Source organism: Oncorhynchus kisutch, linkage group LG25 (assembly GCF_002021735.2).
Source record: "Oncorhynchus kisutch isolate 150728-3 linkage group LG25, Okis_V2, whole genome shotgun sequence".
NCBI classification, from domain to species: Eukaryota; Metazoa; Chordata; class Actinopteri; order Salmoniformes; family Salmonidae; genus Oncorhynchus; species Oncorhynchus kisutch.
Window position 1 is genome coordinate 14,153,254 of NC_034198.2, and position 27,689 is coordinate 14,180,942.

The 27,689-nt window shown below is 43.9% G+C and overlaps 1 protein-coding gene across 8 annotated transcripts in view; it reads left to right on the forward strand.

The window, feature by feature from the left end:
- LOC109869981 (renalase-like) overlaps positions 1-25,377 on the forward strand; it is a 74,428-nt gene extending 49,051 nt beyond the window's left edge. For 2 of the 8 annotated variants that reach the window (XR_004205398.1, XM_031804545.1), the window contains 3 exons: positions 8,955-9,130; positions 13,643-13,818; positions 14,570-16,552. Coding sequence is in view for 1 of the 8 variants with exons in the window: in XM_031804545.1 (XP_031660405.1) it covers positions 8,955-9,130; positions 13,643-13,818; positions 14,570-14,677 (460 nt within the window). In the remaining 7 variants the exon portion in view is untranslated. Of the gene's footprint in view, positions 1-4,423; positions 4,491-8,954; positions 9,131-13,642; positions 16,553-19,589; positions 19,681-24,476 lie in introns of those variants that run through there. The other 6 variants (XR_004205399.1, XR_004205397.1, XR_004205402.1 and 3 more) reach the window with 5 other exon arrangements.
- The last annotated feature ends 2,312 nt before the right edge of the window (positions 25,378-27,689 follow it).

The window sequence follows — 27,689 nt, forward strand, 5'->3', positions numbered from 1 at the left end:
GTTAGGCTCTTGATCAGGGGCGCAACTTTCACTGGGGACGGGGGACACACGTTGTGCTTTAGTTGTAAAAGCAAGCAGAGCAGAAACTGGCTACTCTTTAGTTGACTGAATATAACTGGCAAGGGAACTGCTGTTTAACTTAACCTGTTGCGACGAGCAATCCTGTATCCGGGAGCGTAATTATAGCCTCAAGCTCATTACCATAACGCAACGTTAACTATTCATGAAAATCGCAAATGAAATGAAATAAATATATTGGCTCACAAGCTTAGCCTTTGTTAACAACACTGTCATCTCAGATTTAAAAAAAATGCTTTTCAACCATAGCTACACAAGCATTGGTGTAAGAGTATTGATAGCTAGCATAGCATTAAGCCTAGCATTCAGCAGGCAACATTTTCACAAAAACAAGAAAAGCATTCAAATTAAATCATTTACCTTTGAAGGACTTTGGATGTTTTCAATGAGGAGACTCTCAGTTAGATAGCAAATGTTAAGTTTTTCCAAAAATATTATTTGTGTAGGAGAAATCGCTCCGTTTTCTTCATCAAGTTTGACTAAGAAAAAACCCCGAAAATTCAGTCATTACAACGGCAAACTTTTTTCCACATTAACTCCATAATATCGACAGAAACATGGCAAACGTTGTTTAGAATCAATCCTCAAGGTGTTTTTCACATATCTATTCGATGATAAATCACTCTTGGCAGTTTGGTTTCTCCTCTGAACAAAATGGGAAAATGCACGCACCTGGAGATTACGCAATAGTTTCGACGGAGGACACAGAGCGGACACCTGGTAAATGTAGTCTCTTATTGTCAATTTTCCAATGATATGCCTACAAATACGTCACAATGCTGCAGACACCTTGGGGAAACGACATTCCTTGCGCATTCACAGCCATATAAGGAGACATTGGAACACAGCGCATTCAAAATCTGGCTCACTTCCTGTATGAAATGTCATCTTGGTTTCGCCTGTAGTATTAGTTCTGTGGCACTCACAGACAACATCTTTGCAGTTTTGGAAACGTCAGAGTGTTTTCTTTCCAAAGCTGTCAATTATATGCATAGTCGAGCATCTTTTCGTGACATCATCCAAAAATGAAATACTGCCCCCAGAGGTTCAAGAGGTTAACAGAAAACTAAACTAGTGTTTATTCACAGTGCTGAGCTAGTATTGTAACTGACATGTACAGTAATGTTAGCTAATGTTTCATCCCCTCTCAACTGAGGTGAATATATAAGCTACACTAACTAGTAACTACCACAGCCATGTCAGCTCTAGCTTCTAGTTATCTGTCAGATAGTAATAATAGCCAGCTCATATCGCTATCTAACAGATGTTGTTTGTATGGAAATGTTTTGTAGCCTTTATTTTGTCCCGTTTCAGAAGTTAATGAACTTGGCTAGCTTTTACTCCTGACCGCCCGTTCCCACCCTTAGCATGAAAAATGCAGACTGCGCCGCAATGATCTCTGTCGAGACCTGCAGGTCCCGCAGAGGCACCCCGAGGGATGCAGCTGAAGCTTAAACCTGAAGCTTAAAGCTACGGTCTGGGATCTGAGAATAATCAAATCAAATTTATTTATATAGCCCTTCGTACATCAGCTGATATCTCAAAGTGCTGTACAGAAACCCAGCCTAAAACCCCAAACAGCAAGCAATGCAGGTGTAGAAGCACGGTGGCTAGGAAAAACTCCCTAGAAAGGCCAATACCTAGGAAGAAACCTAGAGAGGAACCAGGCTATGTGGGGTGGCCAGTCCTCTTCTGGCTGTGCCGGGTGGAGATTATAACAGAACATGGCCAAGATGTTCAAATGTTCATAAATGACCAGCATGGTCGAATAATAATAAGGCAGAACAGTTGAAACTGGAGCAGCAGCATGGCCAGGTGGACTGGGGACAGCAAGGAGTCATCATGTCAGGTAGTCCTGGGGCATGGTCCTAGGGCTCAGGTCAGTTGAAACTGGAACAGCAGCATGGCCAGGTAAACTGGGGACAGCAAGGAGTCATCATGTCAGGTAGTCCTGGGGCATGGTCCTAGGGCTCAAGTCTTCCGAGAGAGAGAAAGAAAGAGAGAAGGAGAGAATTAGAGAACGCACACTTAGATTCACACAGGACACCGAATAGGACAGGAGAAGTACTCCAGATATAACAAACTGACCCCAGCCCCCCGACACATAAACTACTGCAGCATAAATACTGGAGGCTGAGACAGGAGGGGTCAGGAGACACTGTGGCCCCATCTGAGGACACCCCCGGACAGGGCCAAACAGGAAGGATATAACCCCACCCACTTTGCCAAAGCACAGCCCCCACACCACTAGAGGGATATCTTCAACCACCAACTTACCATCCTGAGACAAGGCTGAGTATAGCCCACAAAGATCTCCGCCACGGCACAACCCAAGGGGGGGGCGCCAACCCAGACAGGATGACCACAACAGTGAATCAACCCACTCAGGTGACGCACCCCCTCCAGGGACGGCATGAGAGAGCCCCAGCAAGCCAGTGACTCAGCCCCTGTAATAGGGTTAGAGGCAGAGAATCCCAGTGGAAAGAGGGGAACCGGCCAGGCAGAGACAGCAAGGGCGGTTCGTTGCTCCAGAGCCTTTCCGTTCACCTTCAAACTCCTGGGCCAGACTACACTCAATCATATGACCCACTGAAGAGATGAGTCTTCAGTAAAGACTTAAAGGTTGAGACCGAGTTTGCGTCTCTGACATGGGTAGGCAGACCGTTCCATAAAAATGGAGCTCTATAGGAGAAAGCCCTGCCTCCAGCTGTTTGCTTAGAAATTCTAGGGACAATTAGGAGGCCTGCGTCTTGTGACCGTAGCGTACGTGTAGGTATGTACGGCAGGACCAAATCAGAGAGATAGGTAGGAGCAAGCCCATGTAATGCTTTGTAGGTTAGCAGTAAAACCTTGAAATCAGCCCTTGCTTTGACAGGAAGCCAGTGTAGAGAGGCTAGCACTGGAGTAATATGATCAAATTTTTTGGTTCTAGTCAGGATTCTAGCAGCCGTATTTAGCACTAACTGAAGTGTATTTAGTGCTTTATCCGGGTAGCCGGAAAATAGAGCATTGCAGTAGTCTAACCTAGAAGTGACAAAAGCATGGATTAATTTTTCTGCATCATTTTTGGACAGAAAGTTTCAGATTTTTGCAATGTTACGTAGATGGAAAAAAGCTGTCCTTGAAATGGTCTTGATATGTTCTTCAAAAGAGAGATCAGGGTCCAGAGTAACGCCGAGGTCCTTCACTGTTTTATTTGAGACGAATAATGGTCATTTCAATTATTAACCTGTAGTGACACCACATCCCGTGAACGGGACCGTTGTCATCATCTGACACTAATTAGCATAACGCAACGGACATAAATCTTCCTAGAAAATCACAAGTGAAATATATTGGAACACAGCTTAGCCTTTTGTTAATCACCCTGTCATCTCAGATTTTCAAAATATGCTTTACAGCCAACGCTAGACAAGCATTTGTGTAAGTTTATCATAGCCTAGCATAGCATTATGCCTTGCTAGCAGCAGGCAACCTTGTCACAGAAATCAGAAAAGCAATCAAATTAAATAGTTTACCTTTGATGAACTTCGGATGTTTTCACTCACGAGACTCCCAGGTAGACAGCCAAAGTTCATTTTTTCCCCAAATATTATTTTTGTAGGCGAAATAGCTCCGTTTGTTCTTCACGTTTGGCTGAGAAATCGCCCGGAAATTGCGGTCACCACAACGCTAATATTCCAAATTAGCTCCATAATATCGACAGAAACATGCAAACGTTGTTTAGAATCCATCCTCAAGGTGTTTTTCTAATATCTATTCGATAATATATCCGTCGGGACAATTCGTTTTTCACTAGGACCGATTGGAGTAATGGCTATCTCTGTATTTTACGTGAGAATCTCTCTCGGAGCCACCATGTGACCACTTACGCAATGTGGCCGCCTACGGCTATTCTTCAACAGAAATGTGTAAAACTACGTCACAATGCTGTAGACACCTTGGGGAATACGTAGAAAGCGTAAGCTCGTTGATGGTACATTCACAGCTGAATAGGGAGTCATTGGAACGCAGCGCTTTCAAAACCTGGGGCACTTCCGGATTGGATTTTTCTCAGGCTTTCGCCTGCAACATCAGTTCTGTTATACTCACAGACAATATCTTTACAGTTTTGGAAACGTTAGAGTGTTTTCTATCCAAAGTTGTCAATTATATGCATATTCTAGCATCTTTTCCTGAAAAATATCCAGTTTAAAACGGGAACGTTTTTTCCCCAAAAATGAAAATATTGCCCCCTAACACCAAGAGGTAGCCATTACTCCAATCGAATACCATTTATTCTATTCTTGGATAATATAATGTATAAACGTACACCAAGGTAATTCTTTGTGATGCCTCATTTTAGGAGGATCAGATGGTGACAGGGGTCTCATCAGGGTCAGGCAACCAGGGAAGACCAATCTGTGGCAGAGGTGAGGTGAATTTTTGCAGATACAATACTTTATTCTCTCTGCAGCAAACACTGGACAAGCCAGATGCTATTTTAAGGCAGTCTGACAAACCTCCAAAATTGACTTCCAAACTGTGTCAAGGGTTGATAGATGCTTTCCCCAATGACACAAAACATGTCAAGCAAAAATGTGAGGAAGACCTGGTAGAAGCTATTGATGGTGATGAATGGATACAGATAAGTTTGAATTTCCAGTCATGTTCATATCATCTCACATAAAATACTACAGTTTAAGACCATCCATAGAATGTACTGTATGCCAGTGAAACTGAATATCATGCACTCAGAAATGTACTTCCTCAGCTGGAGGTGTAAAATACGAAAGGGGACATATTTGCATATGTTATGGTCTTGTGTAGGCTAGCTGATTTCTGGCCAAGAGTATCTTCTTTTTTTTCTCAGCATGTCTACAGATTCTCCCTTCTCCCTGTTTTTGTTTGCTTAGAAATGTTGAAACTGGAGACTGTTTTCTGAAGAAACGGTGTAACCAATCATTTATAGTGGCTAAATGCATTGCCATTAATTGAAAGGTTGGTTTTCCTCCCACAATGTCAAGTTATGTATCACTAGATTTGATTTATTACACAATGAAAGGTATACTGGGCAATTTTCACAAGGTCTGGATGACATATATGGAATACAGTAGGACTAAAGGAGTCTGTATTGAAAACATGCCCATGTCAGGGGAGATACATATCTAGCTGCTGGGCTGCTCATTCCTGGTCCTGGGGGTCTGCCGTCCTTTGGATTGTCACTCTGGCCTTGGCCTAACACACCTGATACCAAAAATGAATGTTTCACTAAAATCCTAAAGCTAAGTGGGGTGTGTTGGGTTGGGGGGCTGCAGGGTGGTGGACCGTTAGGGGCAGGACGGGGCGACAGAAATATATTGTGTGCAAGTAAAAAGAGCTCTACAGTACTATTAGTAGTATGAGAATAATTATGTGGAGGATTTGCTGTTTCTGTGCGTTAATGTATATTTGAAATGTATGTGTTTTATTTATTTAAATTTAAAAAGTGAAAGGTGTGAACGGTGAAGGAAATTGTGTTGGGCGAGAGTTGAGTTATTGACTAGACTGGTGGGGCTCGGGCGTGCAGGCGTCTCAGGCTGCTGGTCGGTCAGGCTGCAATTTTTTATTTATTTCTATTTTTTCAAGAGTTGCTCATTTGTTAGTCTTGGTTAAAGGAGCAACACAATATTTTATTATTGAATTACCTTTGATCTAGTTCAGTCTTATTAATCACTTAAACAGGTTTAATAATGATCTCTTACATAGCTTGATGACTGTGGGTATTTTTGCTTACTGTTGTTCTAAATAAAGACTGCATATTGGATTGTATAAAATTGCAGGAAATGAGCTTTAGATGACCCAAAAATTCAAGGAGAGGACCCCCAGATCCCACATCAGGTTATGTCCCCACCACTCCTACAAGCAAAGTGGCACCCCTGCTATTGATTATAGACCTAATTAAGTTGGGCTTTCCTCTCTACTCACTTTTCTTAGACAATTAAGGCAAGGGCTGTTTTCTCTCCGCTTCTGCCTCTGCCACATTCTTCTCAACACCAAAATGTGATTAACTTTTCTATTATACACATAGAAACATGGCCTAGGAAAAGGTGCCAATTCAACAGCGCACAGACATATTTCAGAATTGTGGACAGCAAACGCTAACGTGGGGGGAAAAACACATTTGTTATAAAACAATATTATTTGTATTTGTGTTGCACCATTGTTCTTACATAATATAACCATATACAGTTTCAGTAGAAAATGTCGTAGACTGATGGACTGTGCCATCCCCATTCTCTCCGCGATGGATCAGTCCACTCAGACAGACGCGAATCAGACAGTCTTGTACACCATGATTCTTTTATTTATTGACCAGTCGACTAAATGGGGTCAGCCCTAATATGGAATGGTTCCTAATGTCTTGATGACTAACTAATAGATCTTTATGCAATGTAATGTACAGTAATGCAATGTATATTTAGAGACCTGAACACAAGGTACTGTATTTCACACACACACACACACACACACACACACACACACACACACACACACACACACACACACACACACACACACACACACACACACACACACACACACACACACACACACACACACCTGTTCCTTATTTATTCATACCAAAACATTTAATGCAACACTACCCACCACCTGTTAAACATCTGTGCTAGAATTGGGCACCGGACCCAATAACTCCCCCAGATTGCCACATTGGACAGTCATCTGGAAAAACGCACGGCATCGCTCTCACCCACCCACAACAAAACACTGGAGTGAAAACCACTGAAGAGAGCAGAGAATGAGCAGAGAAGGCACTGAACTGATGAATGAGCCTTCAATAAGCCTTCATCAGGACACAATTAGTAGAGACATGCTGAGGAGATGGAATTGGAGCATGCCTTCATTTGAAGCGGGAGGACTGTGAGGATTCCATTAACAAGCTTTGGGACAAGCCACATTACTCAGGGTCATTTTGATCCTGAGTAAACATTCCCCTCACATCTACTAGGGCAATAACTTGAACAGCTCCATGAATGAGGTCTAGGTAAAGTATGGTGGGTGGACCCCAATGCTGACCGTTAAATTGAACAAAGTCTTCTAAAAGATTTGTCTCTATTCAGATCATTAGAATCTTTTCCATTACCAGATGTTCGCCGAGGTTCTGACCGACTGTGTTTAAGTTGAATGCATTTAGTAAGAGTACTAAATCCACAGTTGGTGCGGGACTGTACTCTGTTTTGAAATGGTACTCTGAGACGAGATTAGCTTCCGCCCTGCCCATGTCTGAGATCTTTAAACGGCATCAACAATGGGCTTGCTCCATTTTCATGAGAAACCAGAAAGCCTCTTTATGGATGCGTCAGATAGTGGTATTGCATTCTCCCCTGTGCAGACAGGCCCTGTGTGTGTGTGTCTGTGTTTGTCCGTCCGCGCGCGAGTGTGTATATGTGCACCCGTGCATGTGTGTGTGCGCCCGTGTATTTGTGCGATGCCGCAGCAGATTGTCCGGCCATACCGAGGTCCACATTTACATGGGCCTAATCTGGGCCAGATGTTCCAGGATGACACAGAAAATGATAAAAGGCCCCATACCCTGGGAAAGTCATGTGACCTTGTGACTGGCGCTGTCATATTCCCCCATCGTCAGCCTGTTGTGCAGCTAATTAGATGAACATTTGCTTGTTAGTATAACTACAGCACGGGGAATATAGGTGGGGTCATTTTTAATTCTGTTGTTTTAATAGCTTTGGTCACTGGGACGTTAGGCATACAGCTGTGGTGCTTGTAGTTGTTTGTACTGTGCAACATGTTAAGATGGCTTGTGCTCAAGGACTATTTCTGTGTCCGTTAGCCTCACACATTTTTATCTCTTTGCCTCTCTGCCCCTGTTTTACTTTATGGTTATTTTGTTTGCAATTATTTCCAAATATATTCTACTGACCCTGCTGTAAGTCGTTGTTCAGATTCAGAAACGGCTGTCGAACAACCAGTCCATTTGTCCTACATACATAGGTTAAGTTTAACTAAAGTTTATCTACCCACGTTTCAGCTCTGCGCTCCAAGAATCGCCTCAGTCATCTATTTTTTAGGACCGTCCAGAGACGACCGCCAGGTTAGCTGACTTGCTGCTTCTCTTAGGACTCACTGTTGGCCTAGATTAAAATAGTTATTTTTCTGTTCAATGTGTTCTAGTGGAAATATGTATTCGAATCCACAGCGTTGACCTCTGACCTGTGTATGCTCCATACTCTGGGGCCCTAAATAACTAAAGCGCAGCCAAGCTAGCGCTTCAGAGGCCAATAAACAACAGATGTTTCAGACTGGAAACAAGGAGAGATTTGCTTTGAAAAAACAACTCAAACCCTTATAAATAAACTAAGGAGAGAACATCTCTTCTCCCATATGCAATATGGACGTTAGTTTACTTATTTAGTTGCGCCCAAGTTTACAGGGTGAATGCATGTGGTCTGGTAGGCGGTAGCTATCTTGCCTCAGTAGACTGAATGCTTGCTCGTTAATTATACTGTGAGCACACAAACATCATTAGATATGATACTCCAGTTTTGATATGAATGATATGTCCCTTTTTTCAATAATGCATGAATGTTACTGTCGTAAGCCTGCTTGGATCCAATCCTTTAAGAAAACGTAATCCATGTCATTTAATGTCTCATTGTTGAGAGCTCAGTGGGAATGAATGAGTGAAGCCTGACACTGGTTACCTGAAAGCTTGACAGATTCCTAGACTTCGGGGTGCAGTCCCATCACCTCACAGTGGTATCCATTGTAAGCATACTGTAGGTTCTGTAGGTATCCAGGCTCGGCTAACTGATGCCGGCCTGGTAACAGGCTTAGACTCCCTGACATTGTCCCTCTGTTTCCCTATGCGACAGTGCTAGAGGAGATTCCGCGGCAGCAGCTTGGGGCGGTAAGCTACTCGTCGGCGCTATGCGCTGGGCCTCTTCTACAAAGGCCCAGGCTCACTTCGACGTCCCCTGGGCCGCCAAGTACGTCTCTAATAATCCCTGCATTCGCTTCATCGCCATCGACGATCAAAAGCGCAATTTAGGTCAGTGCCGCCATTCTCTTTCTCTGTGTGCGTTTGTCTGTCTGTCTCTTAATTTTCCACTCTCTTTGTCGTCTGTCTCTTTATTTCCACTCTCTTTTTCTGTCTGTCTCTTTATTTCCACTCTCTTTTTCTGTCTGTCTCTTTATTTCCACTCTCTTTTTCTGTCTGTCTCTTTATTTCCACTCTCTTTTTCTGTCTGTCTCTTTATTTCCACTCTCTTTTTCTGTCTGTCTCTTTATTTCCACTCTCTTTTTCTGTCTGTCTCTTTATTTCCACTCTCTTTGTCGTCTGTCTCTTTATTTCCACTCTCTTTTTCTGTCTGTCTCTTTATTTCCACCCTCTTTTTCTGTCTGTCTCTTTATTTCCACCCTCTTTTTCTGTCTGTCTCTTTATTTCCACCCTCTTTTTCTGTCTGTCTCTTTATTTCCACCCTCTTTTTCTGTCTGTCTCTTTATTTCCACTCTATTTTTCTGTTTCCTTTTCTGCATCTCTGTCTCACCCCCCCCCCCCCTCCCTCTTTCTTGACTTTCAAGCTGCATTTGGTGTGTAAATGTAAGTGTTTAAGTTCTTATGTTTCCATTCAACCTCACAGCATTCTCTTATTTGACGGCGCTGCCGTGCTGTTGAGAGCCTCCGTAGACCTTAGTGTTTGATTGGCTCTGTGAGTGCTGGGCTAGCCTTGTCCATTGGTAGTCCGACTTCATTGCTGATTTGAACGCAGAAGGGAGGTGAAGCACATACTGAGCAGGAGAGCACACACAGCACAACACCCTAAGATCAGGCTTCTACACACACCAGCCTTCATTATCAGCTCTGCTAGAAAACCACTGCCTCTCGGCTTCTATGAGAAGGAACAACATCTTATATCAGACCTGGAGGGGTGTGTGTGTGTTTCACAGAGAGACAAATATGTGCGTGTGTGCTTCAGTGAAAAACGATAAGTGCCTTTCTCTGTGTGTGTGTGTGTGTGTGTGTGTGCATTGTGTGCACGCGCACAAGCGCATGTTTGCACGTCACTTGTGTATGTGTGAGAAAGAGTGCGAGAGAAACTGATACTCTTTTGAAAGTGTTCACGCACCTGTCACCTCTCATCCACTCCAGTGTTCAGAAGGCAACATCCTAATTAGAGGAGCTGGTAAATGTTTCATTCTACAAGTCTCCTCTGCCCCGGTGCTGCTACTGCGCTCCTCCTCTCGCCCTCCTCCTCTCGCCCTCCCCCACTACGCTTTAATCTTATTGTTCCTTTGTGTAATGTGTTTTGCTTGTAGCTCAAGTAAGCAGGGGGTAGTAGGGTGCAAGCACAGATGATTTCTGACTGGCCCTTTGAAAGGCCTAGGAATGCAGAGAGCAGGAGAGGCGCTGTAAGAATAGCTGTGGAGCGTCTCTCCAACTCTCTCGAGTGAGTCTAAAACAGGGAGCTTGCTGTGACCAGGGGAACAGGTGTCAGGTCTCCTGCGCCACCAAGATTGGACGGCCCCCTGAGGAAGATTTAGGAGTAAACAGCTTCATGTTCCGAGTTTCATCTGTACTCCGATTGGAATTAAATATGTGAGTTAGCAACTCGTTCAAATTGCATAACGCATCATTTGGTGCCAACTTGCTCTGAGTGGTGCCTGTCTACCTAGTGAACTTAGTAACCTGTGTGTTTTTTTTTTCTTACTTCTCCTTCAGAAGCCGAGTTTGTGCCAGTCTCTAGCCTACCTGCCTACCTTGCTACCATCATACACACTGTTTCCCCACCTCTTTCTGTCTTATCTTATCTTATCTTTATATTCAACTTTCCTCCTACTTCTCTCATCTTTGTTTTCCTTCCTCCTCTTTCTTTCTCTCCCTCTCTCATTTTGTCTCTCTGGCAGGCCCTACGGGAGGGGACTATGTCAAAAAACTGGTTAGGGTGGCTATCTAAGCAATGAGCCAAACCAGAATGGCCCTTTGGACAGAAGTTGGACAGACCCCAGGGAATGGGTGCTGTAGCCTGTCTGTGTGCTATAGTCACTGTCACCAAACTGAAGTCTCCCTGTCCCTGCACTGTCCACACAGTGACCATCCCTAGTTCCCTACAAGGGAATTCAGCATCTCCAGCTTGGCTCCGAACAAAACAACCGTCTGTGTTTGATGTGTGTGCACTCCCTCACGCAACGTTGTCCCGTCTGCCGCTTTTAAAAAACGAGCCAAGCTGGAGGAAATGATTGACCTCGTAGTAACTCTGTTTCCCGCTCCAGCAGGTCAATTGCGGGACATGTTTATTGGCGGCAGTAAACCATTATTCTCCACAATCAGTTTAAATATGGTTTTAAGACGATGTCATTAGAGAGATAACTTCATGACGTACAGCCTCGATAAATCAATGCAAAACATCCTGTATGGTTGAGAGCTGTCTGTCTGTCTGTCTGTCTGTCTGTCTGTCTGTCTGTCTGTCTGTCTGTCTGTCTGTCTGTCTGTCTGTCTGTCTGTCTGTCTGTCTGTCTGTCTGTCTGTCTGTCTGTCTGTCTGTCTGTCTGTCTGTCTGTCTGTCTGTCTGTCTGTCTGTCTGTCTGTCTGTGTCTGTCTGTCTGTCTGTCTGTCTGTCTGTCTGTCTGTCTGTCTGTCTGTCTGTCTGTCTGTCTGTCTGTCTGTCTGTCTGTCTGTCTGTCTGTCTGTCTGTCTGTCTGTCTGTCTGTCTGTCTGTCTGTCTGTCTGTCTGTCTGTCTGTCTGTCTGTCTGTCTGTCTGTCTGTCTGTCTGTCTGTCTGTCTGTCTGTCTGTCTGTCTGTCTGTCTGTCTGTCTGTCTGTCTGTCTGTCTGTCTGTCTGTCATTAGAAACAGGATCTCACCGTGTCCACTCCCCGCATGATGTCACCGCCACACAACCGGATCCTCAGCAGACAGGGCTCCAAGCCTTTCTGTTGTGTGTACAGTTACCAAACACTCAACATACAGTGCATTCGGAAAGTATTCAGGCCCCTTGACTTTTTCCACATTTTGTTATGTTACAGCCTTATTCTAAAATTGATTAAATAAAATCCTCATCAATCTACACACAATACCCCATAATGACAAAGCGAAAAAAGGTTTTTTAGATATTTTTGCATATGTATAAAAAAATTCTAAACAGAAATAAGTATTCAGACCCTTTGCTATGAGACTCGAAATTGAGCTCATGTGCATCCTGTTTCCATTGATCATCCATGAGATGTTTCTACAATTTGATTGGAGTCCACCTGTGGTAAACTCAATAGATTGGACATGATTTGGAAGGGCACACACCTGTCTAAGGTCCCACAGTTGGCAGTGCATGTCAGATAAATAAACAAGCCATGAGGTCAAAGGAATTGTCAGCAGTGCTCTGAGACAGGATTGTGTCAAGGCACAGATCTGAGGAAGGGTTCCAAAAAATGTCTGCAGCATTAAAGGTCCCCAAGAGCACAGTGGCCTCCATCATTCATAAATGGAAGAAGTTTGGAACCACCAAGACTCTTTCTAGAGCTGGCCGGCCGCCCGCCCGGCCAAACTGAAAAAACGGGGTAGAAGGGCCTTGGTCAGGGAATTGACCAAGAATCCAATGGTCACTCTGACAGAGCTCCAGAGGACTTGAGGCGTCTGTTTCTCAAACTCCAGAGAACGTGAGGCATCTGTTTCTAAAACTAGGCACTCTAAGGTACTTGTCCTATTGCTCAGTTGTGCACCGGGGCCTCCCACTCCTCTTTCTATTCTGGTTAGACCCAGTTTGCGCTGTTCTGTGAAGGGAGTAGTACACAGCGTTGTACCAGATCTTCAATTTCTTGGCAATTTCTTGCATGGAATATCCTTCATTTCCCAGAACAAGTATAGACTGACAAGTTTCAGAAGAAAGTAATTGTTTCTGACTATTTTGAGCCTGTAATCGAACCCACAAATGCTGATGCTCCAGATACTCAACTAGTCTAAAAACAGGACAGTTGTATTGTTTCTTTAATCAAAACAAAAGTTTTCAGCTGTGCTAACATAATTGCAAACGGCTTTTCTAATGAACAATTAGCCTTAGGAGTGATGGTTGCTGATAATGGGCCTCTGTACTCCTATGTAGATATTCCATAACAAATCTGCCGTTTCCAGCTACACTAGTAATTTACAACATTAACAATGTCTACACTGTATTTCTGATCCATTTGATCTTATTTTAATGGACAAAAAAAAAAAAACATCTTTCAAAAACAAGGACATTTCTAAGTGACCCCAAACTTTTGAACGATAGTGTATATTTCATAGTGTTTACTGTTCAACTGAATGATTGCGCATTCACTGACTTAGTTGTCGATTCTGATGAAAGTCAGTATGGCCAAAACATAAATGTCTTAAAAAACAAATTGAATCAAAAATTCAATTCAAAAACCAGAATTTTACCACAACTTTCCTGCATTGTGAATTGTGAACTGAACTGTGATCTTAGCTGTGCCGTATTCCTGTGTGTCCCTGTGCTGTGCAAAGTCTGCAGAGTGCAGTCCGTCTATGGTGGTATGGTTCTGAACTGTGCTGTATGTGCTTGCCTGTGCAGAATTCCCAGAGTGCTGTCCCTCCATGGTGGTCCACATCAGTGTTCCATTTGGTGTCAAACACCTGGAGGAGGCCAAGGAGCAGGTGGAGCCTATCATCCTGGTGAAGCTGAACAAGCTGCTGCCTGGCTTGCCACAGCCTGACAGCATCAAGTGCCAGAAGTGGAGATACTCACAGGTGAGAGGGGTTACTCAAACAGGAGTTTTACTGTATTACTTAATCGAGTGAGGAGAGATAATACCAGGAGTTTTACTGTATTACTTCATCGAGTGAGGAGAGATAAGACCAGGATTTTTACTGTATTACTTCATCGAGTGAGGAGAGAAAATACCAGAAGTTTTATTTCATTCACTCATTGAGAGAAGAGGAAGAGTTTTTTTCCTTCTTCATAGAAACTTTAAGAGATAATAACTGTTGCTACTTCACAGTCCTGTCAAGATACATGGAAAGAAGGTCAGAGGGTTAGACTCGGTTCAGTAAAACTCATCGTCTGTGTAAAGAACGTTGATGAGTGACATGCTGTGTCGATCATGATCACGCCGTACTAAACTTAAACGTATTGCGTTTTTCTGCTTCTGTATACCACATGAGTGTAGTGTACGGAGACTGCTTGGACATGGTGTTCCTTTTTCAAGTAGCTCCAATGTCCTGTTTACTGTGATGTTTCCCTGGATCTCTATGTTCCTCTTGGACCAGATACTGTGACTTTATTTACATTATTTATGTCCAGCAAGAATATGTCCTCCAAGGGCTCTCGTAGCTGTTCATCACTCTTCTGTAGTGATTGAAGTACACACTCGGCGATTGCATCACTCAATCTCTTAAATGTGCTCTCTCTCTCTCTCTCTCTCTCTCTCTCTCTCTCTCTCTCTCTCTCTCTCTTTCTCTTTCGCTCCAACACACACCCACACACGTTCTGCTAAGCGAGGCTGGGCTGGGCTGGGGGTCAGAGGCCACAGAACATCTGTGTGGGAGGCCACATCACTGGGAGTGCCAGAGCATGGGCCAAGGCCCACTGGAACTGGATGGGCCATGATAGAACACACACACACACACACACACGCACATTTGTACTGTAACACACACACACACACAAGCACATTTGTATTATAATATAGACACACACACATTCATAATGGAATGCGCAGACACACACACATATGCACACTCACTCATACTGTACACACATCAGCTCCCTGTCAAATGCACTAGCAGTCATTCTAACAAAGACCATTGTGACAGAGAGACACAAATGCATGATTGAACAGTTATATCAGTTTAACTGTTGCTAAAATATAGGATATAGGTTGCGTGCTCTTTAGATTACTTCTCTTTTGAAGTAGACGTATTCTCAGCTGCCGAATTCTCTTGCTTTCCTTGCGATAAAACGTGTTTATATTGGGGCGTTTATCTTAAGGTCCCAAACCCTCCTCCTTGGCGCTCCGTGGTCTTTGCCTTGGGAAGTCAGCCTCACACTGTATATGGAGACGGCAGGGCCCAGGGCCACTTTATCAACGTACCACTAGAGTGAACCAAACAATTTGTCCATGGCCACATTTCAACAAAAATGCTTATCATCAATTGATTTACATGGTGATGACCTTTTCAAGGATGCATGAGCAAACAAACAATTATGTTTTTGGGGAGGAGTGGGGATGGAGGGAGGTGGAGGGTGGGGGTTATGATAGCAGCACATAGTAGCCTATAACGATGCCTATTAAAAGCCCCAGCAGGAAATGGATACTATTTCCTTACCCTTAGCGGTGCAGGGCAGCGTACCTCGATGTTTATCCATCTGCTGCCTCTCCTCTTAGTACAGGCCTCTGACAGAAGCTACGACACGTACACCGGCTTGTGTGTTTACACTCCCAAGTCATTAACACACTTAACTCTCAGCATTCAGGATTTAAACATGAGGAAGACAGTTGGCCGCAAGGCTGATTTGATATCTGCCTGTCTGGCCAAAGGCGGTGCATTTTATGGCTTGATCTGTGGTATCCCATCACGTTCATCCAGAGGTAACTTGAGCACAGACAGTTTTTTGGATTGCAGGATAACTGTAGCACAAACAAATCATTGTCTCAATACACATTCTACTGTAGCTGTGGAAATAGATACATCTGTGGCCATGACAACAATTTGGCTTCAGTAGTGTAGTATACAATCAATGCGTCATTTATCAGTGAAGGGCAGTGAGCTGCCGATTCCACTCAATAGCTCAGCAGCAGCATGAAGGTCTAATCAGCCCTCTCTATTGGGTCTAGTGACCGTTAGGGCCACTCCACCTGCTGCTCTATGGCCCTTCTCCCTCTCTCTCTCTCTACCCCCCTCTCTTTCTCTACCCCACCACCCCCTCTCTCTTTCTCAACTAATTAGGTGACGAGCTCGGTGGCCGACTGCCCAGGGCAGATGACGCCGCTGTCCCAGCCTCTGTTGGTGTGTGGGGGCGACGGCTTCACACATTCCAATTTCGACGGCTGTATCGAGTCTGCCCTGAAGGTGTTTGACGTTCTGAAGTCCTCTCTCTGATGCCTTAAGGGGTGGTAGGGGGGGGTGGGAGTATAATGTGGGGGCCTCTATGTGTACAGTATGCTAGCCCAGAGAGGGGGGTACTGCCATTGATCCATTACCCTACCCCCCCCCCCCCCCCATCATGGATGAAATCTGTCAAATAGAAGAGTTGAACTGTCCACTGAAGTACTTGATATGTTTTTTAACATGTTGATGCTATGCTGTGTTCACTTGTGGTTAGATGTGGAACCGGTGTGTATATGACCCACTAATACAACAAGGTGGACCATGATTCCGTTCCAATGAAGTACTTTACTGAAAGTAAATATGGTGTTGTTACTCAGGATTTCTCTCTAAACATCTGATTTTGGTTCAGATTGAATAAAAAAGTTGAAAACTATATCTCCCCCTTTGTGTCTGTAACTCCACTTTCTTTTTACTCAGAAAGATGGCAGGTGGTATGGGAACCAATCAGCACAGAGCTCAGAGCAAAGTCGTACAAAATGGATGTGGGTAGTCAAAAAGCAATTAGAAAGTAATCAAGATCCCTTAATGACTTCTAAATACATTAGGCAAAGTAGGCACACTATGTTCTGTTTGACTAACACCATACCTCACCCACCATTGATGTAGCCAGAGGACTCTGGGTATGACTGCCTGGTATGGCTAACACCAGGTCTGCCCTGTGCTCATGAAGGTCAAGTGTCCCAGTGAGAGCCCTGTGGCCCTGCCAACCCTGCCACCCCACCCCCATACAGCGCCCGTGGTGGTGTAATTCCACCCGGGGCAGCCTCCCGACACTGACCGAGTTCAGCAGCTTAGTGGCGGGACAGTAATCTGGGACAAAATGTTTGGCAGCCGGTCTGGAGAAAGAGCCCCCACTAATCCGACATAATTACAGCGTTTTGGGCCGGAGATCCAGGCTGTTGCAGCTGGGGTAGTAGTAGGCTCACTCCACTCTACTTACAGTCTGCAGTAACAAGCAGCACCCAAACACACACACCTAGCCTGCAGCTGCAGGACCCTGATCGCCCTTAGGCCCCATGCAGTCCCACCTGCAATGGCACCAGGCTCTGCCTCCACACTGGCAGTGGGAAAAGGCCTGTGTGTGATTAGGCTATGCCCTCTCGCGTGCTAGCACTATCAACACAGTGAGCCACAGAAAGCCCAGAATGCTGAATTATGAACAGCCCACTGCACAGACTTCACACACTGGCTTGAAGAGGCCAAAACCATCAAGAGAAACAAACGAGAGCGAGAGTGGTTTTAGGACACTATCGTAGCTGATTGTATCACCCTGATCTCTGTTCTTGGGGTTTGGGTATTGTTCTTCATGCTTGACAGGTTCGCTATTGTCCTTTATTAAAGGGTTTGCCCTGTTTTTGGCTGTATTTTTATTATCGATCTAACACTTCTTTCCCCCTGCAGTCACTGAACAGTGCATTAAATGACGAGTGTTCTCTCCTCCACTTAACTGAATAGGTGAATTCAAGGTCAGACACAAGCCCATTTCACTCAGGGTCATCTTATATTTGAGTATATGAAAACAGAATATAAACACAATGGTAGAATAAAATGGAAGTGTTTCATTTCCAGCTTCTCCAGTTTTACTGCAGTGCAGGACTGTCTGCTTTCCAATGGGAGTGTGATATGAAACCAACCTTCCACAACTCGCACGAGTGCATAATTGTAAAGGCCCAAGGGGTGTGAGTGCATGCTTGTGTACAATACAATACTATGCATGTGTTTGATATCCTGTAACATATGCACTCAGGTCGCAATGACATTCACAAAAGCACACGGACAGTAGATTACATCAGTCAGTGGACTGTACCCCTTGTGCCACACTGAGCTTCACATGTGTTAGGGGCAGGAGGAGAGAGATGGAGCCTCCTCGGATTACATGTTAATGCTCGTCCAGGGCACAGAGACTGGTTGGAACAGAACCCAAATGCAGCAGGAGAGCGACGGGTAGAGGGGGGTGGGGAGAGACTAGCTTTTTGCTCCAAGGGGATGCATAATTCATCGCAGTCATCCTGCGAGAAATAGAAGTCAGCTGCCTGGATTACACTAGCCTTGCCACAGCGTTGCATCAGCTGCCTGCTTCTCTGCTCTGCCTGCCTGCCTCTCTGCTCTGCCTGCCTGCCTCTCCGCTCTGCCTGCCTGTCTGACTCTCATTAACACGCCCATCCTCAGCTGGGGGTCTTTGATCTTTTTTTAGCGTCCGACAAGAATTAATTGGTTAAGGTTGAAGAGAGCTAGGCGGCGGAGGGGAGAAGAATACTGGGATTTGTATTTGGGTTGTTGAGGAGGGTGTGTAGGATGTGGGGTGCTGGTAGAATAAACCCGGTACTGCCAGCAGGCTTGTGTGTTGTTGGTTGGATAGGGGACTGCCGGGTGATTGTTCTGTGGGAAGAGCGAGAGGGGGACAGAACAGAGCAGTGTCACGTTTGGAGCAGTGAGAAGAGCGGCGCGCACTGTGTCGTTCTCGCTGGCTGGCTGGCTGGCTGAGCACTCGCTGGCTTGGTAAATGACAAAGTCAAGTGAAGCCTTTGTTTCACTGCCAGAACTCATTTAAAATGTTCCCCCGACTCCTTTTCTCTTTTATCCACCCTCCTCTCTCGCCCTCTCTCTCTCTCTCTCTCTCTCTCTCTCTCTCTCTCTCTCTCTCTCTCTCGCTCTCGCTCTCTCTCTCTCTCTCTCTGTATCTCTGTCTCTCTCTGTGATTTTTTACACCATTGTACATGCATGCACAAAAGGGCCTCTCCAGATCCAGACTGTGTGTCTCTCTCTGTGAAGAGTCCCCCCACTCATCTTTATCCCCCATCGCACAAAGCAGTTAAGCATGCTGCCGGAGACACTAGGCTCATGGTGCGTCTGACCTATTTTCGTAGGCTATTCCAATGGAGCAAGGCTGCTGTGCACTATGGGTAGATGATTTGCATTTTTGCAAAGTCACTGGCAGATGGCACCAGAGGTTGAGGAGATAGCTACCTCCATCCCCCGTCCTCCTGTTAGGGCCACAAGGGCAGGATTCAGGTCATGGCTTGTCATGTGACTCCACTTTTGGTGGACACCCCCGGAGTGGGATTAAAAGTCTCTGAGCACTCACTCTACTCTGCTCCCACTGGGGATGGATAAGTGTCGGGGGGGGGGGGGGGGGGTATTTGTGTTTAGATCCAAGAGCATTTCTCATAAGATTACTCTGTTGGTGGAGGGCTATTTGCTCAGGGGGAAAGATGTTTTCAGGGAGGAAATGAGGAGAAATGAGGCTTGGGTTTTCAGGATAAGCGAGTCCACTCTGTGGCCTCTTGTGTGCACGACGGTGTGTAAGTGAGTGAGTGCACGCTACAAGCATGTGTGTGTGTGTGTGCGTGTGTGTGTGTGTGTGTCAGACAGGAGATTGGGATGTTTAGACTTCTCCTCTGCCTCCACAGAGAGCCCAAGCTGGGATAACGAGAGAGGCGGTGCACAGCCCCATGGGAGGTGACGTCACCAACAGCAGTCGGCTCTCTCTTTCTGTGGCAGGTAGGCAGGCACAGCCGACAGCCCTCTGAGCACAGTCAGTCGATTGCCTAAGAGCTCACTATTGATCCTGGAGGGACGGACAGTCAGTGAGTCAGGCCCATACAGACAGCCTTGTTCTACTTAAGGCCAGCATCCCGAAGTCGCTTCTTCACTGTTAACGTTGAGACTGATGTTTTGCGGGTACTATTTAATGAAGCTGTAAAGAAGTGTAAAGAAGGCCAGTTTTATTGCTCCTTTAATCAGAAAAACAGTTTTCAGCTGTGCTAACATACTTGCAAAAGTGTTTTCTAATGATCAATTAGCCTTTTAAAATTATAAACTTAGATTAGATAACACAACATGCCATTGGAACACAGGAATGATGGTTGCTAATAATGGGCCTCTGTACGCCTATGTACTGTGCCTTGCAAAAGTATTCATCCCCCTTGGTGTTTTTACTATTTTGTTGCATTACAACCTGTAATTTAAATTGATATTTATTTAGATTTCATGTAACGAACATGCACAAAATAGTCCAAATTGGTGAAGTGAAATGAAAAAAAGTACTTATTTCAAAAAATTCAAAAAAATAAGTGGTGTGTACATACAGTGGGAAGAACAAGTATTTGATACACTGCCGATTTTGCAGGTTTTCCTACTTACAAAGCATGTAGAGGTCTGTAATTTTTATCATAGGTACACTTCAACTGTGAGAGACGGAATCTAAAACAAAAATCCAGAAAATCACATTGTATGATTTTTAAGTAATTAATTTGCATTTTATTGCATGACATAAGTAAGGTCTGTATGGAGGAGTGGGCCAAAATCCCTGCTGCAGTGTGTGTCAAGAACTGGTCAAGAACTACAGGAAACGTATGATCTCTGTAATTGCAAACAAAGGTTTCTGTACCAAATATTAAGTTGTGCTTTTCTGATGTATCAAATACTTATGTCATGCAATAACATATGTGGCACTCACAGACAATATCTTTGCAGTTTTGGAAACGTCAGAGTGTTTTCTTTCCAAAACTGTCAATTATATGCATAGTTGAGCATCTTTTCGTGACAAAATATCTTGTTTAAAACGGGAACGTTTTTCATCCAAAAATTAAAAGAGCGCCCCCTATATCGAAGAAGTTAAAGAAACAAATAAGCAAACACATTTGGTGTTCGCCAAAAGGCATGTGGGAGAATCCTCAAACGTATGGAAGAAGGTACTCTGGTCAGATGAGACTAAAATGTAGCTTTTTGGCAATCAAGGAAAATGCTATGTCTGGCGCAACCCAACACCATGGTGGCAGTATCATGCTGTGGGGAAGTTTTTCATCGGCAGGTACTGGGAAACTCGTCAGAATTTAAGGAATGATGGATGGCACTAAATACAGGAAAATTCTTGAAGGAAACCTGAGATTTGAGACTGGGACGGAGGTTCACCTTCCAGCAGGACAATGACCCTAAGCATACTGCTAAAGTAACACTCGAGAGGTTTAAGGGGAAACATTTAAATGTCTTGGAATGGCCTAGTCAAAGCCCAGACCTCAATCCAATTGAGAATATGTGATATGACTTAAAAATTGCTGTACACCAGCGGAACCCATCCAACTTGAAGGAGCTGGAGCAGTTTTGTCTTGAAAAATGGCTAGATGTGCCAAGCTTATAGAGACATACCCCAAGAGACTTGCAGCTGAAAATGCTGCAAAAGGTGGCTCTACAAAGTATTGACTTTGGGGCGGTGAATAGTTATGCACGCTTAAGTTTTCATTTTTTTTGTCTTATTTATTTTTTGTTTCACAATAAAAAAATATTTTGCATCTTCAAAGTGGTAGGCATGTTGTGTAAATCAAATGATTTGATCAACCCCCCCCCCCAAAAAATATATATATTTTAATTCCAGGTTGTAAGACAACAAAATAGGAAAAATGCCAAGGGGGTGAATCCTTTCACAAGCCACTGTAGATGTTCCATAAAGAATCTGCAGTTTCCAGCTACAATAGTCATTTCAACCTTAACAATGTCTACACTGTATTTCTGATCAATTTAATGTTATTTTAATGATTTTCTTTCAAAAACAAGGACATGTCTAAGTGACCCCAAACTTTTGAACGGTAGTGTATATTTGTTGCTGTTTATAGGATGAGGTTGCTATCCCCATGCACAACCATTCACCGTGACTGGTTTCTAGGGGGGTGCCGCTTGGGAATCAAATCCAGGTCGCAAGAGGGTGAATATTGCATGCTACCACAACACCAGGGGTACCTATAGCATCACCTTAATAGACACCTCTATAATATAATACATAGTGTCACTGCACATATAGGACACACTGAGGTATTAACACTAAAGCCCAGGAAGTGGTGTCTATAGCAGCCCAAAAGAATGACATGCCCCTAATGTTGTGTTGATTATGATTCCTCGGCTAGTTCCGCAGAGCTACTGCTGCCTGTCATTACTGTGCTGCGCCCCAGTCAGCCAAGCAAGCTACTAAATACCTGGAATCTGCAGAGCCGCCAAGGTGAGTCGAGCCTAACTCGTCTGACCAGTGCTGGCCTTCCCCTTTGCAGGGACTGTTTTGTCAGTGAATGACAGCCCTGTCTGTCTCCTACCACGTGTGACGTTAGTAGGCTCTGTGCCAAGCTCCCCGCAGCGGGGATGGTGAACTGATTCCATCCCACAAAGTGCTCACTGCTCTCTGTCAGGACAATCCATGTTTCGGCCTGACACCAAGTCACACAACATTTTTAATGCATTATCCTCTGTTTCTACTCTCTCTCTACCCCAATTGGCCCAAAGAAAACAATCCTCCAAAAATGTGTCTTGCTGCACATGAATAATACTGAAGAATGTATTTTTTTTGCATAACATGCAGCTTTTGATTGCAACATCATAGATGAGTTCTCATTATTCAGTTGAACTGGTTACATGTGTGTAGACACCCAAACTCAGCTGTGATGTGAGGGGCGGAGAGAGAGGAGAGAAGAGTTGTCATTTAGCTGTGTGTAAGGAGACGGGTAGTTATTGAGCTGTGTGTTAAGTCATAAAAAATGGTAGAGGAGAGGGGTAGTCGTTGAGCTGTGGTGGTCAGAGATGGGAGTATTATGATGAGAAGCTCCGGGGCCCTCAGGAAGTGATCGGAGAGTGGTTCAGCCTCAGACAGGAGGAAAGGACAGAAGGGGGCTCCTACAATCATTACTGTTAAATACAGGGACAGGGAGGGGGTTATTATATAGGTTATTATTTTTTTAAATGGCAAATGAAAAAAGAGGGAGAGAGCATATAGCAGCATCACACCCACTTTGCAGAGTAAAGGAAGTGTGCACAGTCAAGCTCTCTGGGGAAGGAGACCAGAATACCCTGTATACACACACTGACTGATTTTTTGAAGTATTGTTTGGCAATTTATATAATGTCCTCTATTGTCTGTACGGTTTTATTGTATGAACCACCACAAGAAGTTCCAGAAAAATAGTTATCTGAATTGGACAATTATTATTAAAAAATGTTTAAATTTCGGTCTTTCCCTGGCCACATACAGTAACCACCATTATGACAACACCTGCACGAATCTAGTGCATCACAAGGAAATCAGCTTGGTTTGCCATGGAAACCATTAATAGCATGCTACGTCAACATTCTAAAGACAGATCGTCGGTGCCAGGTGTCCCGGATCAAGTATCTAAGAAACAGCCGCCACTCCCGGGCTTTCACACACGACAGTGTCTAGAGTTTGCCAAGAATGGTGCGACAAACAAAAAACATCCGGTCAGCGGCAGTCCTGTAGGTGAAAAGAGCTTGTTAATGAGAGAGGTCGAAGGAGAACAACAATAATCATGCAAGCTAGCAGGCAGGCCACAAACAGACAAATAACGGCACAGTGCAACAGTTGTGCGCAGAACTGCATCTCGGAACGCACAACTCAATCCTTGTCACAGAGGGGCTATTGCAGCAGACGGCCACACCGGGTTCCACTCCTATCAGATAAATCAAGAAGAAGCAGTTCCAGTGGGCACACAATTACGAACACTGGACAATTGAGGAGTGGAACATGACAGCGAGTACAGTTTACTTGAGTGGCCTGCGCAGGACCCAGACCTCAACCCAATAGAGCATCTTTGGGATGCGATGGAATGGGCTGTTCGCAGCATGAATGTACCGCTGTCCAATCTGCAGCAACTGCGTGATGCCATCATGTCTGTATGGACCAACATCCCTATACCAACCCACACCCTCCCAGCCATCATCTGCTTGGTCCCTCTGGCCAAGACCAGGATCATGAGGCCTCAGTGGCCAGGTATGATGCCCTGAGCCGGGGTGAGCTGGAACAGGCAGTGGCTGAAGCTACGGCCCCTTTGGGCCTGGAGATCCTGGAGGTCGTAGTGGGAGAGCAACATGAGAACCCCCAGAGCTCCAGCCTTGAGATCACCAGGGCCTGACTACGTCCTTGTTGTCCCTGTGGTGGTGCCAACATATGTGGAGTCAGCCACAGCCGCAACCCGACCAGGCAGTCCCCAGCCACTCACCAAAGGAGAACACCTCTATGGTTTCAAGAATCAGCCATTAGTCACCCAGGAGACTTTCAGCCAGAGGGCCAGCTCTCCAAGAAGAAGTGAAGATTGGAGGACTGTGACAGTTTTCTCGTCCCTATGACGCCACCATGGGTTCCCTGTAAGAGAATGAGCCAGTGCCAAAAAGTGTTTTGTTTTATTTTTTTATCTTGAAATTTTCTTGCTTTTGTGTTATCTCCCCCATATGTACAAGTGTACTTGGGTGACTTGGAAAGTGCTTCAAATTAAACATTTAATTTATATTTGTATTATTAGGTCAGCTAAGGTCAGTGACAGTGTGATCGCCTCAAGTGTGACCAGGGTCACCCGGAAGAGGACACTGGAATCAGCCGTTTGACCAGGAAGTTCAGAGTCTGAAGGAACCAATCAGAAGAGACCGAGGGTCTGATCATCGACTGAACTGATGTCAACTGATCTCAACTAACCTTTCATTGCATGCTGTTGCATTTTTTTTTTTTTTGCATTAGCTTTTGTGGCATTTGAATGTGTTATAAAAATACATTATATCTATCGCATTATCCACGTGTTCCCTATAGGCTTTTTAGTAAGTAGCGAATTATCGTTAATTCAAAATTGAATTTGAATACCGTAGCTAAATAGAAATCCATATGACTGACACCAAACACAAGAGAGTAGAATATCACAAAAAATTCAAAAACATCTCTGCTCTTGACTGAGAGGTTCCCAAACCAGAAGGCAATGTTGAATGTAAGAACACTTTCAATCTAGAAGTTGACTAGAGGGGTGAACCTATGCCAGGGGTTAGGTATCACCTCTACCTACTCCCAAAATAGCCATATTGTACTCATAGACCTCCATGAACACAATACACACACACCACACACGCTGATAACAATAGTCTTCAATTATTACACAGTTATACTGTATTTGTTACAGTCTCGGCTGTTGTAGTACTGTATTTCACTGTTTTTTTTATATTTTTTTATATTTTTGTGGCATATCTTTGGGACTGCCAATGTTCTTTCTGCCCAGTCTCAGATCAACATAGTGTTATAGTTTACTGTAGTGTTATAGTGTATTGCAGTACTATAGTGTTCTGTAGAATTGTAGTCGGCTGTAGTGTTATAGTGTACTGTAGTCTTGTAGTGTACTGTAGTCTTATACTGTACTGTAGTATTATAGTGTACTATTGTGTAGTATAATAGTGTACTGTAGTATTATAGTGTACTATTGTGTAGTATTGTATTATAGTGTACTGTAGTAGTATAGTGTACTGTAGTATTATAGTGTACTATTGTGTAGTATTGTATTATAGTGTACTGTAGTAGTATAGTGTACTGTAGTATTATAGTGCACTATAGTATAGTGCATTGTAGTATTATAGTGTACTGTAGTATTATATTGTATTATAGCAGTATTCCCTCACTGTCTGACTGCTTGTGAAGAAAATGCTCTTAACCCTACATTGTTATTGGATCTCCCTCAGCTGTGCCAATAGAGTGGGTCAGATAATTAATCAAGGGACTTGATAAATGCAGCCTCTGACTCGACAGCTCCCTACACACACACACACACACACACACACACACACACTGGTCAAGCCCAGCCGCTCGCAGGCCAGAGTAGTCTGCTGTGATACTAAGCCTTTCAGCACAGATTAAACTCGCACGCCGTATAATACACCCACAACAGCCTTCCCTGGGTTGTACATCTGTAACAGCTTTAGACTTTAGACTTTGGGAGAGAGAAAAAAAGGGGACAAAATCTGTGAAAGCTGCCCTGCATTGATATTCGATTAGAGAGGGAGATAAGGAGTGGGGGAGGGGATAGAGCCGATAGCTACACAGTCCAGTCTAATCACTCATACTTCTGACTGGGACAGTTTTTTAAATGATTGTGACTTTTTTATTGCTGCATTAATATTCCTTCTTCATGTTTAATTTATTTAATACATTAACAATTTATCCTTATTTTTACGTTCCATTTCATCTCAACTCATTAAGGGATGAATGTGTAATGAGACATTTTGCTCACCATTTTGCTCATCTCAACACAGCATGCAAGCTATACTTTCTATATAAAGCTGAATAGGTCTAAGTAATTATAACATCTATTGAAAGTACATTTTCAACCTTCCTCTTATTAAATTGTGACACCAATGGAAAAAAAGTGGGATATGTGATCGCTCAAATGTGGGTTGAAACAGTTCCGGACGGTTTCAAACGGGTTATTTATCAACTCCCTCAAGTCTGAGTCCATGAGAATGAGCATCTTTCACCGCTATGAAGAATGATTTAGTCCACTGACTATACAGTATTCCCCTCTCTTTCTCTCTTGCACACACCCACGTTAAGAAATGCACGTAGGCATGCACACACACACACATGCACGTACACACACTCACTTGCCACCTTCTCTTAAAGACAGGAAACTCTTTCTGTCATCTGGCACGTGTTCTTGTTCGACCACAATCTCTGTTCTGAGGTGAGAAGATAAGAGGCGAACCTGTGAAGAGATTAACCCTTAAAGACTGTATGTGAAACAGCTCAAGTTACAGTAAAGCTCACTGCGGAACTCTCATCTCTAAAAAAGAATCATTCTAAACTTCATGATCTTGCAAAAGCCTTCTTCTTTGGTTAATTTATATGTGTTCGGTCCATATCCATGGGACAAAAAGTATAAATTAACATAGTGTCTATAAATACTTTAAAGGTATAATGTTTGCGTAGACAAGCTAGCAAGTCACAAACTATGTAAAGAATGTTTTAAGAGCTTTGCTGTTGCAACCAGTTTAATACAGTGATGTTAATACAATTAACTGTCTCTCTTATTCTCTCCCTTCCTTCCTGCCTCCCTTCTGCCTCTCATCTTTCAAAAAGAAATTCTCTACAAATGTCTTGTTTTTTGCGCCCTGTATCATCTGACTTATGCCTTGCTGATAACAAGTGTTTTGTGGTAAGCTGGCCTAGCTCAATGTGATGTCTGAAACAGTAAACTGGATGAATTATCCACCCTGGTGTTCCCAGCACCAGGTGAGAGACACATCTTGCCACTCACTACCAATCAGGCACTTTGGTACTGTACTTTACCATTGGAGCCTACAAGAGAGAGACAGAGTATAATATAGTGATGGATGGAGAGAGGAGGTAGAGCAGTGTGTCTGCCCACCACAGTGGCCCTCTCCAGCCTTCAGACTCTAGGGGTTTTATATCTGTGGGAAAGGCCAGGAGGTCACACAAATGTCGTCAGACCGACCAGTTTTTCTAAAACAGCATATCATTTTTTTCAGCCTTGCCTTGTTGACTGTTATGTTCAAATCAAAAGTTATTTGTCACACGCATCGAATACAACAGACCGTACCGTTAAATGCCTACTTACAAACTCTTAACCAACAATGCAGTTCAAGAAGTAGAGTTAAGAAAATATTTACTAAATAAACTAAAGTAAGAAATAAACCAAATAAAGAGCAACACAAGAAAATTACATAACGGTAACGAGGCTATATAC